Source organism: Zonotrichia leucophrys, chromosome 6 (genome assembly GCF_028769735.1).
Source record: "Zonotrichia leucophrys gambelii isolate GWCS_2022_RI chromosome 6, RI_Zleu_2.0, whole genome shotgun sequence".
Lineage (NCBI taxonomy): Eukaryota > Metazoa > Chordata > Aves > Passeriformes > Passerellidae > Zonotrichia > Zonotrichia leucophrys.
This window is the reverse complement of record NC_088176.1, coordinates 7,117,497-7,137,840: the sequence shown is the minus strand read 5'-3', so window position 1 is coordinate 7,137,840 and position 20,344 is coordinate 7,117,497. Positions and strand designations below refer to the sequence as shown.

The window sequence follows — 20,344 nt, the reverse complement described above, 5'->3', positions numbered from 1 at the left end:
AAATTAAAACTCTGATGCACACTCCACATCATCCAATTATGCTGCTCCAGGCAGACAGGAAATTTGAAAAGAGAACCTGCCAAAATTGACTCCACTGAGCCATTCTGAAATTTATAACAGTCCCTAATTTGGAAGTCACTCTGACAGAAAAAAAAAATCAATAATTTAACAAAATCTTTACAATAGTTACTATCCAGGCTTGTGTTAAAACCAGGCATCTGAGATCCAATATCCTAAAAAAAATGAAGTTGGCTGTAAATTGCAAGCACAATCCAATTTATACTTACTCACGGCAAATCCTTCATATCCTAAACTAGATGTCTTTTTTATATGAACTTCTTAAAATTATACAGAAACCCCTCAGGCGCTGCAATTCCATAGTAAAGATGCTGCCTGACTGTTAGGTTCCAAATATGACCTGTGATGTAAACATATTTCAGTATCATACAACTTTGGGTTTTGACTTTTCTTTCCAAGATCTTCTCATGTTTGAAATCATGGCCACAAACCACAGCATCAGGCATATTTGCTCATTCTTTTAATTTTTACACCTACAACAAAACCCCGCTCGACAAAGCGCAAAGTGACGGCCTCGATGCGTCGTAACATGCTTAAGCAGCAAAGGAATTCCAGAAAACACTCTGCAACTCATTGAAAGACACTTAATTTTGTACTCACTAAGGCATGTGTTGTCCTGGAAGAAATTGAGAAATTTCTTGCACTCCTCCTCGTCGTTGCCGCTGTTGCTGCAGTCGCACCACGGGGCCACGCTGAGGCTGCTGGAGTCGATGTAGTTCGGGGTCATCACGGTGCCTGGCACAGAGAGAAGCACAGCACTGTCAGCAACCTCTGCACTGGGTCAGGGTACCAGATGAGGGTTTCTCTGGGTCTGGACTGAAGGCACTTGAGAGGGTAGGTCATGTTCAGACTCAAATGTTTATTATTTGTTATCAGTAAAACAGTCTCACTACTGTGAGTTAGCAGCTTTTCTTTAGAAGGCACAAAATGGCCAAACAATCTCTTGTTCCAAGGTCTTTTAAGACTAAACTATCCAATTAAGAACTGGTTCATGTTCAGACTCAAATGTTTATTATTTGTTATCAGTAAAACAGTCTCACTACTGTGAGTTAGCAGCTTTTCTTTAGAAGGCACAAAATGGCCAACAATCTCTTGTTCCAAGGTCTTTTAAGACTAAACTATCCAATTAAGAACTGACACCTAGATTATTTTCCTTTTTAACCCAATAACTGATCCCACAGATCCCACAATGCAGACTTTTCTGCCCAATTACAAAATGCCACCCAAACCCATGAAGAAGGAAGGAGCATGAAGAAGCAACCCAGGATGACAGACACCCTGCACCCTTCATCTCCCTTCCACCCACAACATACTAAAAATCCCAAAACCTAAATTTCTCACCAAGTGATACACTAACACTACTCTCTATAATCTATTTCACACTTTTGTGGATCCTGGTCTATACTGAAGTTTAGAAAACTTTCTCCATGAATGAGGGTCAAAGTCAGTGCTCCCCTGGGGGTCAGGGCACCCCAGAGCAGACAGAGAAACATTCCTGCTGCTCTGGGTTTCACAGCACTGGAACATTCCTTCCACCCTAAGATGGCAAGCAGCCCATGGTAAGTCATGCATTGGGGGCTGGATTCACCACACAGACCCACAGCAGGGCCTGACCCACAGATTTGACAGCTCCTGGCTCCTCTCAGCCTCTGACACCCAGCCCTGTGCTGTATTTCACACCCTCTGCTGTTTGAATGCAATCACTTTAGGGGCTGTAACACGATTCACACACTGAAGACACATTTCTTCCCTCCAAAAAGGATTCCCACAGAGAGCTGCATCTGCAGAACTGACAGGTAGAAAACCGTGGCAGAGGGAGGGAGGGATGGGCTGGGAGAAGGTGAGCTCCTCTTTGAAAGGCTCTGCTGCCAAATCAAACACACGTGGACTGTCCTTAGAGCTGCACTTAAAAAATCTTTTAGGATTTTCCTTCCTCACCTGTGTTTTTTTCTCATTTTAATTCTAACTGCAAATAAATGGCTAAAATGGTACCAGACCTGTGCTTCCTCCTTGACTCTGCAGCCAGACTGGAAAAACATTTTTGAAATGCATGAGCAAGGAGAATGCTTGTGATGCTGAGGGGAGCCCTGGCACATCCTGGAGCAGTGTTAACCCAGGATGCTCATGAGGGACCTGCCAGCAGAGTGGGTTAGGGTGATGAACAGAGCAAAAATCAGCATGCATGAAAAGGTACAGCAGATTCTTTGCTGGTAATAAATTATTATTCATCTTGCTGTTTCACTACTTCTTCAGAGAAGCGGTTATTTCCTAAAAATTGTCAGCAACTTTCCAACCACAGGGCCATTCTAACTCTGTTACAAACTCTTGGGTAAACATTCTCCCATTTATATGCCAGTGAAATACAACCAAAAATTAAATTAAATGAAATGAAACCAAAGCAGGCATTTTGTGTCCTGAAAGATGTACAGCAAGTGCTCATCACTCATCTGGACCAGGGAACCTCTGTATGATGAGCACTTGCTGAAGCCAGTAGTGTCACTGAATGCATTACCCCAGCAGGTCAGATATTTCAAACTGTCCTAAGGATTGAGAAGTTTCAATCTTTATTTTATTTGTCTGACCAAAACAGAAAAATTAAATAAAAAGGGGAAGGTATTCCAGACCTGAACAGCTGCCAGCTGCTTCAGGGAACATGTTCCTCACTGGATAATTTGCAATCCTAGGACAGGTCATATATTGTGAGGAAATGTGATCACATCTCCTCAAAACTGACATCAAAGTAGTCATTAAGAAGATGGAATAGATGAAGGACAAATGTTAGAGACCCAGAGTGTACACGAGGAGAGAAAATTTGGTCCACAGGTCCAGGGTCCAACAGTAACAGACGGGAAAGGGCTATCAAACATAAGCTAAAAAAAGGAACATTAGAAATAGCACAAATCACAGAGTGATGTCTAATAGCCTTTCAGTCACCAGGCAGTGCTGGGAAATGAACAAATCAACATGCAAACTGCCTCATATGTGACGTGGGAGACAAAGGATAACAGGCACTAGGGCTGGCCTGAGGAAGGCAGTAATGGATGGGAAAATGAATGTGGTCCCTTTGTGAGATTCACAAAAAGCATCTTTTCTCTCGTTTTGGGATGTTCTTAAATTTGACTACAATCCCATACCTTTGGCTTCCTGCAGCTTTTAACAGATAGTTGCACTAATAATTGCTTGAATCCTACATGAGATTGGTACATGAGTAAACAGCATGGTTCAAAATTCATTAAGTGAAGATAGAGAATTTAGTAAAATAGGCAAATTTAATTTGCATTGTTAATGAAAACTGGACAGTAGATAAATAAGAAGAGGGATGACGTTAAATTAAAATAAAACACATTAAAATGTCTCTCCCTCATCCATGTGGTGGTTCAGGACATTATTTCAGCCTTGCAACATGATCTGAAAAGAAGTGTGAGAAAGAGAAAATCAAAGGATTTTGCAAATGGAAAGAAAATAGTAGGCTAAAAAAAATTCTAATTAGCAAATGCTTAGTGAAGGGTTGAAAAAACAAAAAGGTACTGAGGAAATTAAAAAGGTCACTGAGGTAAGACTTTCTTATCACAGAGAGGTAATAAGGTAATTAAAATGGGTTAAGACAGGGGTTAAAAGTGTAACAGATACCAAGGTACAATTAGGGTTGATGAATACAGGAAAGACAGGACAAGGAAAGTGTGTACACAGCACACAAACTGTGCATCCAGCAAAAACAGAGAGGCTGAAAGAGCAGCTAGTAGAAAATCAGTCTGTCATTTAAACCTGGGGGCAGATGTGAAGCCAAGCAGATTATATGCTTGCTTTCCTGGGGTGGATTTTCTTTTTTCCCTGTGACGTGTGTGCCTTTCCCTTCTCCCCCCAACACTAGCTGGCATCTTGGAAATTCTGCTGATGGACACTAAGGGATCAGAGAAACCATGGTCGAATAGGACATGCTTGGTTTTCTGAGCTCTAGGTGTCAAACAGCTCTGGGATGTCTCAAAGGTCAGCAGTGAGACCTCCACAATTTAGACAAAAGCAGAGTTGGCCTCCACACAGCCCAAACACTGCTCAAATTAGGGTGAATTAGCAAGGAGATGGATGGTGAGTCCAGGAGAAGGGACAAGGGGCTGAAGTTTCTTTGGCCTAAACCAAGTCCAGCTTATTCACACAAACTCTCATGGAATTCCTGGGAATAACAGGGAACTTGGATGGATTTTGCTCAAGGCAAGGGAAAATGTGTCAGAAAGCAAATGCTAAAGCAGATCTTGAAGTTAGCACTTAGAGCAAATCTTAATTCATATGGGAGTACAGAAGGTCCAGATGGCTTAGCCAGGCTGTAACCAAAGCACTGACTCAAATGTGGCTAATCACAGTCTCCTTTTACATTGATTATTTTTTATATTTTTCTGATAAATAAAAACATATATTAACTTATCCCTATACTACAACAAGGAGCCTAAAGCAATGAATTGAGTTTTTCAACTTCCTGTAAAGTGCACACATCTTTAAAATTATACACATAGCACCCTGATGCAAATATTCAAGCAGCTTCTACAGACTCTTCTCCATTTTGTTAATAAAGCACCTCATACAAAAGCTGTGACTGGCTCTATTTCCATTTAGGGTCATTAATTTTAGGTTGGATTCCACTAATTTCAGTGAAGTCAAACCTCATTTACATCCCTGTATTTGAGGAAAGATTCACATTCACTGTAACTTCCATAGAGAAGCCTCAGTTTCCTGATCAAACTCTGTGGAGCTGCAATTTTTGTTCCATTTAAATGAAATAATATTTTATTTTAATGAACAATAGTTTATCTTAATTAAATGGAGATCCTGAAGCTCTGATGGACAAATGGATCTGCAGCATCTTCTTACCCACAGTCTAACTCTTCTTCTTGTGTTCTATATCTATTAATCAGACATTTGAAAGATTATACTGCTGATTTCTGCCTTACTCCACTTTCACAGCAGATTGATATCAGAAGCAGGAATTTACTGCTTCAGCACAAAAAACGTTTTGGTAATTTCTTGATTTAGCAGAATTACTGCTAAGAAGCAAAAACTCTCATAATACCAGTCAGCTCCTCTTTTGCAAGTTTCCAGGGGGTAGCAGGAAGGAAGGAAAATGTTCATTTTTCCCTTTGAAAAGTAGATCTCCTTTTGATTTGAACTCCTTAGGCCCCCATTCCACATTTCTGATGTGTGATGGTGTTTTGCAGCATGGTCACCCCCAGTAACACAAGAACATCTCACAAGAGGAACTGGGTCATTTTGGGGATTAAACTGAAAAATGAAACCAACAAAACTGCCAGCAAAACTCTCAGGGTCCAGCAAGAACGTGGCAGCTCTTAGCCAGAAGTATCTGTAAGTAGCAGTTACTCCTTGCCAGCAGCCAGACTTCTTAATCTCATTGACAAGATCACATTTCAAGGCTATTCAATTCTCTGTTTGAGAGTCAAATGACAGTCTGTCATAACTGCTCAGATGTTATAGCCTTTGCATACTGTCTTAATCTCTTCAGTGGTAGAAGAATATCCTTTGAAGCCATCACATCTCATTTTCCCCATTGCCACATGGGCTTACCTCACTTGTTAGCTGCTAGAGTAATAAGAATGGTAACAAGAAGCCACTGAAGATAGCTTTCAGTCATTTTTCAGCAAACCCAACCTATTCTAGAAATATTTTCATTTCGATCTTATCTCCAGAGACATTTATTTAACAGCAGGATCAGCTTCAGGGCCTCAGCTGGCACCTTCATGCCCAACAGAAGGGGATATTGCTGCACTGCAGCAGGTGCAGGCTGCAAGCTTAAAAACATTTTATCTGGTGGCCTTTCAAATTTATTTGTTTCAGAGTTTTGACATTCACTTATTATTTATTGCCCAACTATGATATTTCTACCACACATTCAGCTTCTTGACATGATCTCTTTCTTTCGGGAATCAAATGCTGAGGGTGGCATGTGGAATCTGGCTTCCATAAAGGCATACTTGTGCTTGCTGACACTCAGGAAGGTGACAACAAACAAAAATAACTACACTGGGGAGGGAAGAGGATTTCAGATTTTGTCTCAGCTCATCTCACTGACAAGCATCTCTGAAAACACTTAAAGTGGACAGAAGGATATCATGTAAAGAATAGCAGCTGGAATTGATAAAAGGTTGGAATGATCTATTGTTTCATATCTCAGATTCAGGTACCTTTCTCTGAAGGTGTTTACCCAAAACTTGTGATGACAGCTGCAATATCAACCAAGCTGCACTTCCACTTGTTAACTTCCTACTCCTCACTCCTGTCTACATTCAACCCTCTAAATAAGCTTTACCTTTTAAGCTTGCATTTATTTCAAATTCAAGCACCTTTCTCCCCTTACCTTCCATCCTTAATTTTCTTGCCATGTACAAGCTTACCTCAAGAATCTCTGTAAGGCAAAGCAGGGCTGCTCCATGTAGGTGCAGAAACTGGCCTGGTGTCACATCATACAGTATTATATTCCAGCTTTTATTTCGCACAGGCCTTCCAAATGCAGTTTGGGGGTTTTTACTCATGAACAAGCCCCCACCCTTCCCTGCCCTCTTACCAATGAGCCCCGAGTAAGCGAGCAGGCAGTCAGCATAGTTCTCCTTCAGACAGCCACTAACAGAGCGTGACTCAGGCTGGCAGTTTGTGAAGAAATCTGCAAGGCGAGATCTGCAACGGGAAGAAAAATGTGTATCTTTAAAAGTCAAGCCTGAAGGCATTCTTACCTTTTACACACTCTGTTTTTTGGACAAGGCTTAATATTCTTTAACTCAAATGCATATTGGACACATTTCAGCTATTGAGAGTCTCTTTCTAAGACACATCTCTTTCCAGAATCTGTTTTTGAAGTCAGAACAAAAAAGCGTAACAAAACAGTAAAAAAGGAACAGAACAACAGGGAAATGCCTGCCCTTGACTAAAAGAAATGCTCTGCGTTTTCATGCCAAGAAAAAAAGACAAAGACTGATTTTATCATATGAGGAGTCATTTCGCCTGGATCTGAACTCTAACTGGAGTCTTTTATTCAGAGCACAGTTTCTGCTGTTTTACTGATTACACAAAGCTGCATGTTTGTGCTCACAGAGCAAGCAAGACTCTTCCTGCAGGCCTGGAAGCAGGACCTGCTCTGGTGGTGTTCCATGTTCCCAGAGTGGGCTCACCCTGCCCTGGCCTGGCCTGCAGCAGGCAGGACCAGCTGGCACAGCCCCCTCACCCCCAGAGCCACAGAGATCTGTTTGTTCTTGTAAAAACTGCATTTATCCAAACTCCACAGTACTGGCTCCAGGGCTGAGGTGAAAGGAAAGTGAGTTCTGCATGGAGTTCTGCTGCTGAGTGGCCACTTTATCCTCACTCACCTCAGCCAGCCCACGGCCAAGGAGGGGAGAGCACTGATCCCATGCAGGAGGTGCTTTAAGACCAGGAATGAAGCTGTATTATGATCAATTGATCACTACCCTGTTGGAAATTAAAAGGAGCAACAGGATCTCTTCTAAATTTGTGGTTTAAAGGCCACATAATGCTCCCATTCAGATCTGTAAAATTTGCAAGGCATTGATGAGGTGGGTCAAGGTCACGCATTCTACAGTCACTCCCCTGCCCATCTTAGCCTTATAATCTTGGAGTAGTGACTTTTGTTTATTCACAAAGTGTTATTTACTCTTTCATCTATGAAAAAAAAAAAATCACCTCCCTACTTCAATCTTCTCTTCTGTGAAACAGGTAAAAAATGTTCTTTTGCATCTGACAACCCACAGTAATGTCTCAGGATAAGATGCTTAATCTTTGCAAAGCCCTCTCAAAATCAGAATAGTACAATCTATGAATTTTCATTACTGCTCCAGCATTATGCAGATTTGCAATATAAATGCTCTTTTTCAGTTTTGCAGCAACCCCACAAAAGTTAGCAGAAACAAGTGATTTGCAAGTGATTTACTTTATTTGTTTACATGCTCCAGAGACTAATTATCTTTGTTTGCTTTATTGTTTTACCTACCCCAGAATGGGACTGGATACACATCATTAATTGGCCTGAAAGTAACGATGGGCAAACATCAAAAGGTTCAGAGGCTTAGTTTGAGAAAGCATCCTATAAATAAACTCCATGCAACCTATACCTGAATTTATGAGAGCTGTTCTCATGACCTTATTTTAGTTCCATCTCTCTCTAACTGTACTGACACCAGCAAGTCCATAGTTGCCTTCAAGCCACAGTCAACCCTAAGCTTTTCACTCCCTCTCTTGCCTTATTTAACCACTTAACCTTGAGATGGAAATTTGTACCCAGTTGCCTTTATTAGCTTTAAGAAGTCAACCTCTCTAGCAAACATTCATATATACATACACACATACACACATATATATATATATGTGTGTGTATATATATGTATACACACACACACACACACATATATATATACACACACACATATGTATTTATCTAAATTTACATGAAATTTCTACTTAGCTGGTGAATAAATACTGTACCTGCCAGGAGGCAGGCTGAGAGGAAATGGGTCTCAATATATGAAAAGAGATAAATGGCATCCCCATGAAGAAAATCTGGGAAAGGAAACCCTCTGTCACTGCAGTGATTCCTCACCCAGTCAGTAATTAAGATAGTGGCTCAAATCCAGCTTTTGGATCAATTGGGAACAAAGAGAGTTGACAGTTTCCAAGGATTTTTCTAATTCTACTAATACCTGGATGAAGTCAGGTTTAGAACAGAATAGAGCCTATTACATCTATCTAGTATGAAAAACCTCTGCCATGGTAGAAAGGGCAAGCCTTCTGCATATACAGTATTCTTGTATTTCTAAAACAAAGTAGCTCCTCAGATCTAAATTTCATTATTTATGTGACCACAAATAAATCTTTTTGGCAATGGATTATACAATCGGCATCTTGATAATCCTGAAAACACTTCTTGCAATCATTTCATCCTTCTTGAATGTCCAGTTCTCCCTTAGGTTATTAGGTGCACTGGTCCAGAGATCATTTAATACATTCCTCTTCTCTAAATGTTTTTAAGGACTGATAACCATGGAATAAACCCAGTCATTTACTACCCAGCCTGCCTAAAGAACTTTGTTGTATACCCAAAAGGAGGCTAAAGATAGCTCTACTGATCTCTTTTGCATACACCTTGATTTCCATGTGAATTTCTGAAGAACTTTTGTGGTCATAAAAAGTAATGATGTGACAACATTGCACATTTAAGTTTTCATAAGTCAAACACAGTTCAGATAGCTCTGGTCTGAGCATTACTGGACATTATCACACAACCCTTCCCTAGCCAGTCATCCAAACTTCACACAACCCAAGCTCTCACCCTCCCCTGGGCTGTTAACTACACCTGATACTTATGTGGATTCATTTGCACTGGAGATGAAGTTAAGGCCAGAAACAAAAGCAGAGACCTCCATCTGCCATAAAATACTGCAATACTTTCAGTGAAGATCTGCTGATTAACACCCACTGAAGATCTACCCCCAAACACTTCCAGCAGACTGGCAGTGATGAAAGTGTGCTCATCAGTGAGCACCAAAACAGTGGCACTGCTATTTATCCAGAGAGAGAGACAAATTAGCCTAATGAGAACCATTAATCCTAAAGTATTGCACATGAATTTTAAGAACTGTTTGGGTAAAAGAGACAATCCTTTTAGGGATGCAGAATCAGAGCAATCTGATAATAGCAGTTCTATCAAAAAATAAGCACTGTGTTGAATTAGTGCTCCTTCAGCAGGAGGAAACCTGTAGGTGGCAACTTGAGGGTTTCTAACCCATGACTGAGCAGTTTTGTTACCCAGAGAACAAACAGAATTTGCCACATGTACCTTCAAATGTGCACAGTTTTACATGTGCAGTGTACACAGATGTATCTCACTGCTGGAGAGAGACTGACAGAAAGTTTTATATTGTTCATACCATGTAGCAGGACCACATCTAAAAGAAATTATTAATTTATTTTTCTGCCACAAAATCCTCATTGTGCACTACCACATTTATAATATGTTCTCTTCTCCTTGCATAAATAAGGGGTACTGCTCAGAAATCTTCCTCCCAGGAAGAGGAAAAAACAAACAAAAAAATAATCTCTTTGTAGGGCAAAAACCCCACAAATTAAATTAGTCTTATCTTACCCCTGGAAAACCTGAAGATGTTCTGGGAAGCTTATTTTAAATATTTTGTATACCACTAGCTGGAAAAGTAAGAATAATCCCATCAGCAAATTCAAAGAAAATCTGCTCAAACAACAGATAGCCTTTCTGAAAAGAAGAGAAAAAATCCCAAACCTGCTATTCTCTAATGCTTTGTATTAGTACCAGTAAAATAATTTGTAACAGTTAAAAATACAAAGGAAGCAAAGTTAATTTGCTCTCCTTATGATAGTGGCTCTTCAAATACTCAGCTGGATAATTCAAAACTTTCACATTTGCTTACAAATAAGCTTTTTTAATAGCACTATTGTATTGAATCTGCATATAATTTTTGAAGCAATTTAATTTTATATTAGCACAACCCGTTGCATAGGCAACATTGATTAGGTTTTCACTACTTTTTGTTCTCGAGGTTCTGCAAAAGTTCTTTGATGTCCTGAAGTTATCTTTGATATTTATCAGTTCTCCCTCTTTAAGGCTGGTCAATTCAGCTTTAGCATTGGTGCAATATTTAAAAGTATGATAAGAAACTGTGAAGTTGCAGAAAGTTTTTACAATTTTCAGTTTGGATCTGGTGCAAATTAATGACCTACCAGAAAGCAACAAGATTCCTCCTCAAGAAGCACCAACCTCACTGGGATGGCAGGTGTTGATTTCACTTCTTTTTTTCTCTCTGACTGTACTGTTGGTACACAAGGGCTGAGCCCTGAGGAGAAAAACCTCTCTCCTGGTGATGTTCACACCAAGCAAGACACTGAACTCAGGTTCCTGCTGCTGCCCACACACAGGTTGTGATGTCCAAGTGAATGGTTACAAGCACCTGCCCTGTCAGGAATGCAGAGAGCGCCAGCGCTCCCGTGCCCACCTCAGGGATGTCAGGTGAGCTCTGGACATGCTCACTGCCACCTCTCCTTGCACTGCTGCTGGTGTTTGGGCACCTATTTATAGCAGTAGCATAAAGAGAAGGTAAATGCCAGAGCTGAGAGGCTGAGGTGACTACACTAATTAGTCAGAGCTGCTCGAGTGTCTAGACACCATTTGGCAGTGCAGTCACGTAAGGGAAGTGCTGCATCAATATTCAAAACAGAAAAGAGGTATAAATCCCACACTGAAAAAAGCCAGACTAAGTCAATGAATGTGTGTCATGGTGACAAATGGCACCATTACAGAAAAAAACAACAAGTCAAAATACTTGTTCTTCTTTCGTGGGGGTCAACTGCAGTGTCCTACTCTGGCTACAAGTCACTCCCCTATGGCTGGAGTGGTGCTGCTTCTGCTGGGATGCAAGAGTTGGTTGCAAGGGCTGGTATGTGGCCAAAGTAATGGCTTCATTGTTGCAGAAGCATTTCATTTTCTCTTTCTTTCATAAACAGTGAGAAAATGAGACAAAGGCCACATAAGCAACTCTATCAAGCAGGGGGATGAAAAAAGCCTAAGAGGAACTCCATAAAGAGAGATTACTCTCTCTGCACGTAGTAAAGTAGCTTTGACCCATCTTTTTTTCATTAAAGAACACTAGAGCTGTGCAATATTAATAAATCTTACACCTCCCTTAGCTATCTAAACACGCTGTTGAGCACCTGTGAGCAACTACAAATTTTGACATTTTTATTTAAGAGGTCACTTTCCCATGTATTTATTAAACAGCAACCACACTAAATTTTTCCAGTGCAAAGGCTGGTTTGTGTTTGGCTGCTACCCTCCTTCTCAAACAATGACAGTGCCCAGGCCCTGAGTCACTGATGCTCCTGTCCTGCCCAGCCATGGGCCCCATGGAGCCAGCTCTGCCCACGGGCTGATGTCCCATCCTGTCCCCAGGGAGATGTCCCACTCCCAAGCTGGGCTGATGGGATGAACCCAGCCTAAAAGGTTCTGTCCTGCCTGTCCCTGGAGCCCCCAGGAGCCCCAGGAAGAGCCCACTCCATGCTATATCCTGACATCCATCTCAGCATCTGTACCTTTCTTTTGGAGAGTGGGAAGGGTATAACCATTGCTGGCAAACCATTTGCCTCCCAAGACCTGAATACTGAAGGCAGTTTCTCTCACATGAACTGATCCAAATCTTTTCCAACACTGGCAGAAATAGGATTTTAGATCCCAAATACCAGCTACTAACTGAAATAAGCTGATTTTTATCTGGTTTTGCTGCTGTTTTGTTATTTTAAATGTCTGGAAGCCTAAACCCAAGCAAATATTTGATTCTGGGTTCAGCTTGCCTCTCAAAACTGTGTTGTACAGCTGGAAGCAAAACATGGACAATGCCCAATTACAGAGAGGCAGCCTGTTTGCACTGTGGGATAACTAGAGACTCAGGAACAAACACCAGGGACCACCCAAGGCTCACTGAGATGCCTTCCAGCAGCACCAGGGCTTGCTCAGAGCATCAGGCACAGGCACAAAGCCACCAGGGCTGGTCCCCCAGAGGAGCACCCACACTCCTCCCAGCTCTCTGCTTCTACAATGTCCCCCCAAAATTTGCCAGCATTTATGTCACTACTCAGGGCTTTTGTTTACCAGGGGCCTCCTGGACATTTAACACCCCAGAAAATGGAGATCTAACTCCCTGAAATTCAGTCATGCAAAATGAAAAGCATTTCCACCTATGCATATCTGTATTTTAAAATTAAAAGTACAAACACTGTATTCTTTCTATTGTTCTGTTAGGAAATTAATACCCTACAACCATGTTCTTTTACTATACTTTGTGGAAAGCAAAATAAAGTAAGTTCTATACCATTTTCTGTTAATATTGTCCTTTCCCTCTGCTCATAACATCTGCTGGAGACCAGTTAGATCTTTTTATACAGTATCTGCTACAGAAAATCAAAAGAACTTAACAAAACACTAATGCCATAGTTTATCAATGTTAATTAAATCCTCTAAGCGACTCAAGATCATGCATGAGAGTAATTTTAATTTAATATATTAGGTCTCCTTTGGGTTTAAGGGAAACTACTAAGCTCAAATGTGATTCTAAACAAGTATGATTTATTTGAAATTGGGTTATATAAATATTTATATACTACTGACCTTTTGTGTAATAAAACCAATTTTGAAAAATATGGTGAAAATCTTGAGCACAAGGTAATGCAATAAAGAATTAGAACAGCGATTCTCAGATGCTGTGACACAAAACAGAATTTTCTCTTTCTGTTTGGAAAAAAAAAAATTACCTCACATCATTTTTTAGAGGCCTGTTGGAGAGAACATCTGGAAAACATTCCACAGGAAATCAAACCTATATTAAATATGTTTTGCAGGGCTCTGTTTCCTTGCATCGACCTTAAGCATTCATAATGTGTTTCTGTCTTCCCAGCTGCAAAGAAAACACTTCTGTCAGAGCCCTCTACAAAATGACAGGCTGAATTGTCAGCCAGTGATTTTATCAGGGGATGCTGCTAAGATTTCTATTTAGTCTACCTGTGTCTGCACCAAAGCTCTCCAATAACATGAAAAAATTCACCAGCTGCTTTCCAGCTATCATGAATTTGTATATTGTTTAATTTCTTTTATGCTGTTTAATTTGAAGCTTCTAAATAAAAACGACTGGCATTTTTAAAGATGCCCAAGCCTCAGTGTCTCCTGACAGGATGTTACTCAGGAAAGAACTGCTTTATGGGGAGAGCTGTTCTCACTTCATTAGCTGGGCGAGCAGAATAGTCTGAATTACAGGCTGGTAACCTAAGAAAATCACTGTCACTCTCAAGAAGCAAGCCAAGGAAAAGCAGTGCCACTGCAAGTCCTTGAGCGTGGCACTGGACGCCTCAGTGTTTATGAATAACTGTATTGGGAGTGCACACTGAAAGGATGTGCCTCCAAGTACCTGAGAAAGACATCCATGGCAATAATGTTCCCTGCAAGCACTTGAATAAACTATAATAGACTGTTACTAGCTCAAGCATGAAACTGATGGGAGTTTGGAGATGGAAAATAATCTAAAAAGTACAATACAAGTTCTCTCCTCACCAGAAAAGTTTCTGCTGGTAGATGTGCTGGAACATCAGGTTTCCTGGGGTTATGCAGGGATGCCCTTTGCCTCTGAAAATCTCTCAGTGGTGTGTGTGGTGACATTCCTGAAGGAAACAACTCTGTGTCCCCTTGTCAGAGGGGTGGATCAGGGAAAAAAAGAGTGCCCAGGGTCTGTGGGCAGCCAGCATGGCTGAAACCCATGCTGCAGCTACTCTAAATACTGCTCTGACCTTGGAGTAAGACAACAGACAGAAAATCAGAAATACTGATCATAAAAGCAGAGTAGAGTCCTTTTTTATGTGGATCCATTTTTTCATGCACAAAACAGCCCCACCAAACAGCAAGTCAAGAAGTTCTGGCAGCAGCAAGCCAAGAGAGCATTGATCTTATTCAACACGTTTTACTTGCTTTTAGAAGTAATATGGGTATATAATGATAGTACAGAAACACTGATTTGTAGTGCAAAATTGCAAAACAAACCATTTTTACCAGTACTGGATTAAGAACATTTTTTTTGACTACACTCAAAAAAACATGAACACACAAGGCAGATAAAAAAAGTGAGGCCATGAGTTGACAGCCTGTGATACACCCAGACATTTACAGAAGTTGTTCTGAAACAAACTGTCCATTTTAAAAAAATATTTTGCAATGTTGCACGATGGCCAGTTACTGAAATCTACCTGCAGCCTTTCATAATGACTAACTGGCAAAGGGAGCATCATAACTGAGAGGACAACCACTGTGACTTATGCTTGAACTGGAACAAAAGGAAGTGAACTAAATAGTCAAATAGTAATATTCAAATAAAGTCTGAATTTCACAGATTCTTAGTAGTATGTGCTTTATAATAAAAAGCCTCCTTTAATGGTTTATAGAATGTGCATGAAAAAAATTAATGTAACACAAACATCTTTTGATGTAAGGTCATATCTCAATAACCTTAGACAAGGGTCACAGTCAGCTCACTCAGAAAATCTATCATAACAGTAAACACACCCCAGAAACACACCCCCTCTGTGTCACTTGTTTTAAAGCCAGCAGATCATTAAAGCATAGGAAACAACCACAGGAAACAACCAGCACCTCTGCTGAGAAGTCTTTGCAGGCACTGCCACATTTACATCTCGCTTCCACTTAGAGGAGTTACTCCAGTAACACTGTAGTGATTATTAACATAATTAAAGCAATGTAATTTCTATTCAGTAAACATGAGAATGCTCAAATTTGAAGATATGCATGTGGCTGTCACTTGCTCTGTTGAGAAACAAAGTTTTATTTTTAGCTCCAGTGCTTACATTTTCTTGCAGCTATTTTAACAGATGAACTGCCACCAGAAATATTCTCTCACTGGGCCCTGATGTAGAATGATATAAATAACCTTTACAAAGTCCAGCATAACGGAATGGTAAAATCAGTTGACATTCTCCTAATTAGCACTGCCTGAAGATTTACCTACACAGAACAGGAAGAGCCAAAATCACCCCTGGAATAAATCCACTGAAGTCACTGATGTCAGAGGAAGTACACTGGGAATGGACTTGATAGAATAGATCTGTTATTTACATTAAGCACAGAGCAGCTTCTTGCCTGTAGCATATACATGGCTTGAGGTAAATGAAAAAACCCTTTTGATTTATTAAAGAAAATGTTATTGTATGATATATACATCCTTTCTTGCCCCAGCAACAGCAAGTTAGCCAAATGTGACTGTGAGTACATGACAAATCTTCTCTACACTTTTCTACATCTAATAGATCAGGGGGTAGAAACTACTCATCAAACCAGTGGATGCTAAACTCCTTTCTACAGAAATCTCTCAACTAACAATTCAAAAAGTCAGCAGTAGCAGTACTTCTAGTGGAACCCCATCCAGCAAAGCAATTAAGTGCTTGCATAACTGTAAGGACATGAGTAGCTTCAAATTTAGATCTCTATTAAAGTTTAATGCCAAATTTAACTGTCTTGGATTTCAATATTTTTGACTAAACACATGTGAAACTGCTTAATTAGCATATGTAGTTTAATCTCTCCCCCCTGCCTTGATAAATGAACAAAACAAAATGGGTCAGATTAGCCCTGCTGTAACCCTCACCCTGGCTCATGTTCCTAATCTGTAGTCTTCTTATTTCTTAGATTATACAGGAAGCTCTTCTTTTCCACTTAAATTAATAAAATAAGGGTTTTTACACAAAATGAACACTCAGGGGAGTGCTCCTTATTGTTCTCTAGAACTGCCTGAGGTGGCTGTAGCAAGGCCTTGTTCCAAGTAACAAGCGACAGGGTGAGATGAAATGGCCTCACGTTGTGCCAGAGAAGGTTTAGATTGGGTATTAGGGAAATCTTCTTCATAGAATGAGTTTTCAAGCCTTGGAACAGCTGCCCAGGGAAGTGGTGGAGCCACCACCCCTTGGAAATGGTTAACAGACCTGTAGATGTGGCACTTGGGAACATGGTTTAGTGGTGGGCTTGGCAGTGCTGGGTTTATGGCTGGACTTGATGCTCTTAATGGTTTTCTCCAGCCTATACAACTCTCTGAAGGATCACATGCAGATACAAGTGTCCCAAGTTTTTGGAGCTGAAATGGCCACAAGTACCTCACTCAGCTCACTGAGTCATCTTCCTAGAAAGAGACTGACATGGAAGCAGGGTATCTAAATACAGCCAATAAGACCTGAATCATTGGCATCCAAGTTGATTTTGTGATTGTTGCATGCTCACACACACTCTTTATTCCACTCCTTCAGCCCTGCAGAGAGGTAATATGGAATATTCAGTGCCACAGGTTATTTTTAACCTGATCAGCAGAGGATCTACCCAACTGCAGGGAGGCTGCCTGGAGAGTTTGAGCTTGCCTGACAAGGGACCTCAGCGTGAAATCCTGTCTAGTTACTGCTTCTTGGAGCATGAACTCTCTTCACTGCTACAGCACAAAGCCAAGCAAAGTTGGGTGCACGACTGAAGCTGAGCCATTTTTCTAATTACTGTCTCCTCGTGTCTCTCCTGCTTTTGGAGGAATGTCAGTCACTCAGCAAGCTTTTAATCTGCAAGCCCCTCCTAAACTGACCAGAGAGAGAAAAAATGAGGGCCAGCCAAGCAGATCTGGGCACTGCAGAATGAGATCCATGCACACTTCAGAAGGGACAAAGCAGTCTTGTTTTGCAGGATGTTTGGATTTTTCTGATTCCAAAGGGATTTATGGATACCTTATAAGGAGGAACTGCTTGATTCATTTTGAGTTTTATTCAGATGGAAGAAATTTGAAGTTACCTTTGTTTCTGAGGGGGAAGGGACAGCAATATTATGTCTATTTGCTCTGCTAACAGAAGACATCAAAGTAATGAATCATGTAAAGACAGGGAAGAAAATAATACAATATTGCAGTATTTTCTATCTTTACTTTGCCTTTCTTGAAAGGTTTTTGCTTATTTTGCAGAGACTGCATTAATATTTTTTTCCAGGCTAGCAGTTCCACACACACATATTCCACTACACCATCAAGTTTCCCCTGCAGAATACTCCAGCTTCTTTCCCACCTCCCCTCAGACCCCATTTTTTTGAATTTTCTGAACTGTCACCATGCCTCACTATTAGTTCATTAAAATTAATGAACACCTGTTTTGTCTTTTCTTTTCCACTTATATAAATAAACCTCCAGCAACACAGACATATATGCATACATTTACATGCCTGTATATACATATATGTATAAAAATCACTCTCCAAATTCAGGCTATGTGAGGTGAGCTTGTGGGCATGGGCCAAAAAGCAGATTTACAATATTTTCTGCCCCCTTGGTATTCTAGAGACACAGGAACTCTCCTGAGTGCAGGTGCAGAGAACTCAGGCTCATCCTACTACACTGCAAGCATCCTACACCTGCTGCAGGGTGAATGAGGTTTTGCACCCAGTCCCTGACTCAGTCTCCAAACACATAATGCAGGCACACCCTGCACTTCTCTAGAAATCAAGTGTCCTTTTCTTCATGTCCTTAACAGCATTACACAAACTACACTGTGGCCCTGGTTCTGCATAACCACAGCAAACTGATCATCTCAAGGAGCTGCCAGAGTGCCCCAAGTGCCAAATTGAGATAAATGTCCCAGAGGGACTCAGACCCAGCTCTGTTATCCCAAAGTGAGCAATCCTACTGTGTCCTTCACAAAAACACCCACCAAGTGCCCTTTTAACATGCAAAACCAGAGTCAGGCTGAGAGTGAGCGCTCAGGCTTTTATCTGATCAGGGAATTGTCACCAAGATCAGCTCCAAGGCTCAGAAAGGGAGGCAGCACCTCTGTTTTCCCTCTCATTTGCTGAATTACAGATGATCACTGGACCATGGCAGGATACTGAGGGAGGAGAAGCACAACATGCAGAGAAGCAGGTGAGGAGAGGAGGCACCCTAAGTGGCTGTAATGGAATTCAAACATGTCACAGAGGCACTGAAAGTCAGATAATTGCAGGAAGATCTGGGAAGAGGAGATGAAAGGAGACTAAGCAAGGGGACGAGGTAGGAGGGGAAAAAAGCAATGAAAAAAAGTGAGAAAAAATGAAGGAGAAGTATAAGGAATAGAAAATGTGAAGAAAAGGGCAAATTTCTTTTTCACCTCTTCCATCTCCTCCTGCACATCCATCCAGGGCACTGCTCCCTGTTAATCCTGGAACTGAGGATTGCTCCCTCCTAGAGCAATTCTGAAGCAGGACAAAAAGGGTTGCCTGCACATCTATAACATCTCACCACAGACCTGTCTGTAGGGCAGAAGCACGAGGGTGCAGACAGGGTTTGCAGTCAGCAGTGGCTTCTGCTGCAGGAGCAGTGCACAGGACTCACACAGAGCAGCCACTTTCACCAGCAGGTCCCAGGTGTAAAGCACCTGCAGATTTTTACATGCCTCACAGAAAAGGAGCACCGAGTGACTCCCTCTCCACAGTAAATTACCATTAAAAGTGTCCAATACAGTATCGCAAAAGAAAATTATTTTCTTGTCAAGTTTCTGATGTTTTCAGAAAGTGCAGCAAGCAGCTGAGCTTCTGTTCTAACATTTCCAGTGGATGAATTCTTTTCTGCACTGACAAAAGTGTTTGCATATCCCCACAGAATGCTCTGATACCTGCAGATCAGACATCCTGCATGCAGAGCTGAATGGGTGGCTGCAACAAAATTAAGATTGTATGGGACAGGTAACCAAAAACTGGTCAAGAAGTAAGAACACACCAATGAAAGCACATTTATAAAGATTTGACTCTCTGAACACACAGTGTTGGAAACATTTCTCACTGTATTTTCAAGGAGATGACCCAGGTACTAGAACCTAATTGGATATTTCATTATTATCCTTCCCCTATCCCACATGAAGAAGTTATTTAAACATGTTAAGCATATTTTTCTATTTTTTTTCAGTGTCAAACAGCTGCAGAGAGCAATATGTACCTTTTTCAGAATTAAGGCAAAAAAATTAAGAAGACAACTGTCTTCTGAAATTAGTTAAAACTACTTTATGGCTATTTGAGCTTCAAAATGGACCTCAATGATCTGACCAGTCATTTGGAGTATAATTATTGTGAAGGACAAGAAACATGCTCCCAACAGTTTCTTTTATTAGCAAAAAGATGCTGCCCTTCTTTTCTGATCTTTGCAGCACATGAATGGATTGACAGCATTATTTCAATAAATAATGTGTCTGTATCATTATCATTCTGGTCAGTGTCTTCTGAACATATCCAAGAAAAAATCCCAAGTATGCAAATTCAAGACACAGGTTATTAAAAAGACCAAACTAATGACTCACACTTTCAATACTCAAGCAAAATGGTATTTGCAGTACTGTCAAATGTGATAGTGGCAAATATGAAGCACCCTGCCCTGCATTTACAGCAGGATGATATTCTTAAAACATGCCAGTCAGCTTTCTGAAGAGTAATTGTTAGCTGAAGCGATCAGATCACAAAGTTTTTTAGAGGTTTTTGCTATTCCAGGACATCACTGGTGAAAGTTTTTAATGGTACACTGACTTTTCTTAGAAGATTTATTTATGCTCACAACAGAAGAGAACTCTAATGGCTTCTTCTTTGGTTTCTTTTTTATGCTTTTCTTCTCACTGAGCATTGACAGACATGCCTGAGAGACTA

At 40.7% G+C, this 20,344-nt stretch overlaps 1 protein-coding gene across 1 annotated transcript in view; it reads right to left on the bottom strand.

Annotated features, from left to right (window-relative positions):
• The window catches only part of GFRA1 (GDNF family receptor alpha 1), a 138,987-nt gene that overhangs the window by 32,989 nt on the left and 85,654 nt on the right, over positions 1 to 20,344 (bottom strand). Inside the window, exons 5-6 of the mRNA XM_064717375.1 lie at positions 6,647 to 6,756; positions 679 to 813 (exon numbers count right to left, since the gene is read on the bottom strand). Of these exons, the coding sequence (XP_064573445.1) occupies positions 679 to 813; positions 6,647 to 6,756 (245 nt within the window). The remainder of the gene's footprint in view (positions 1 to 678; positions 814 to 6,646; positions 6,757 to 20,344) is intronic.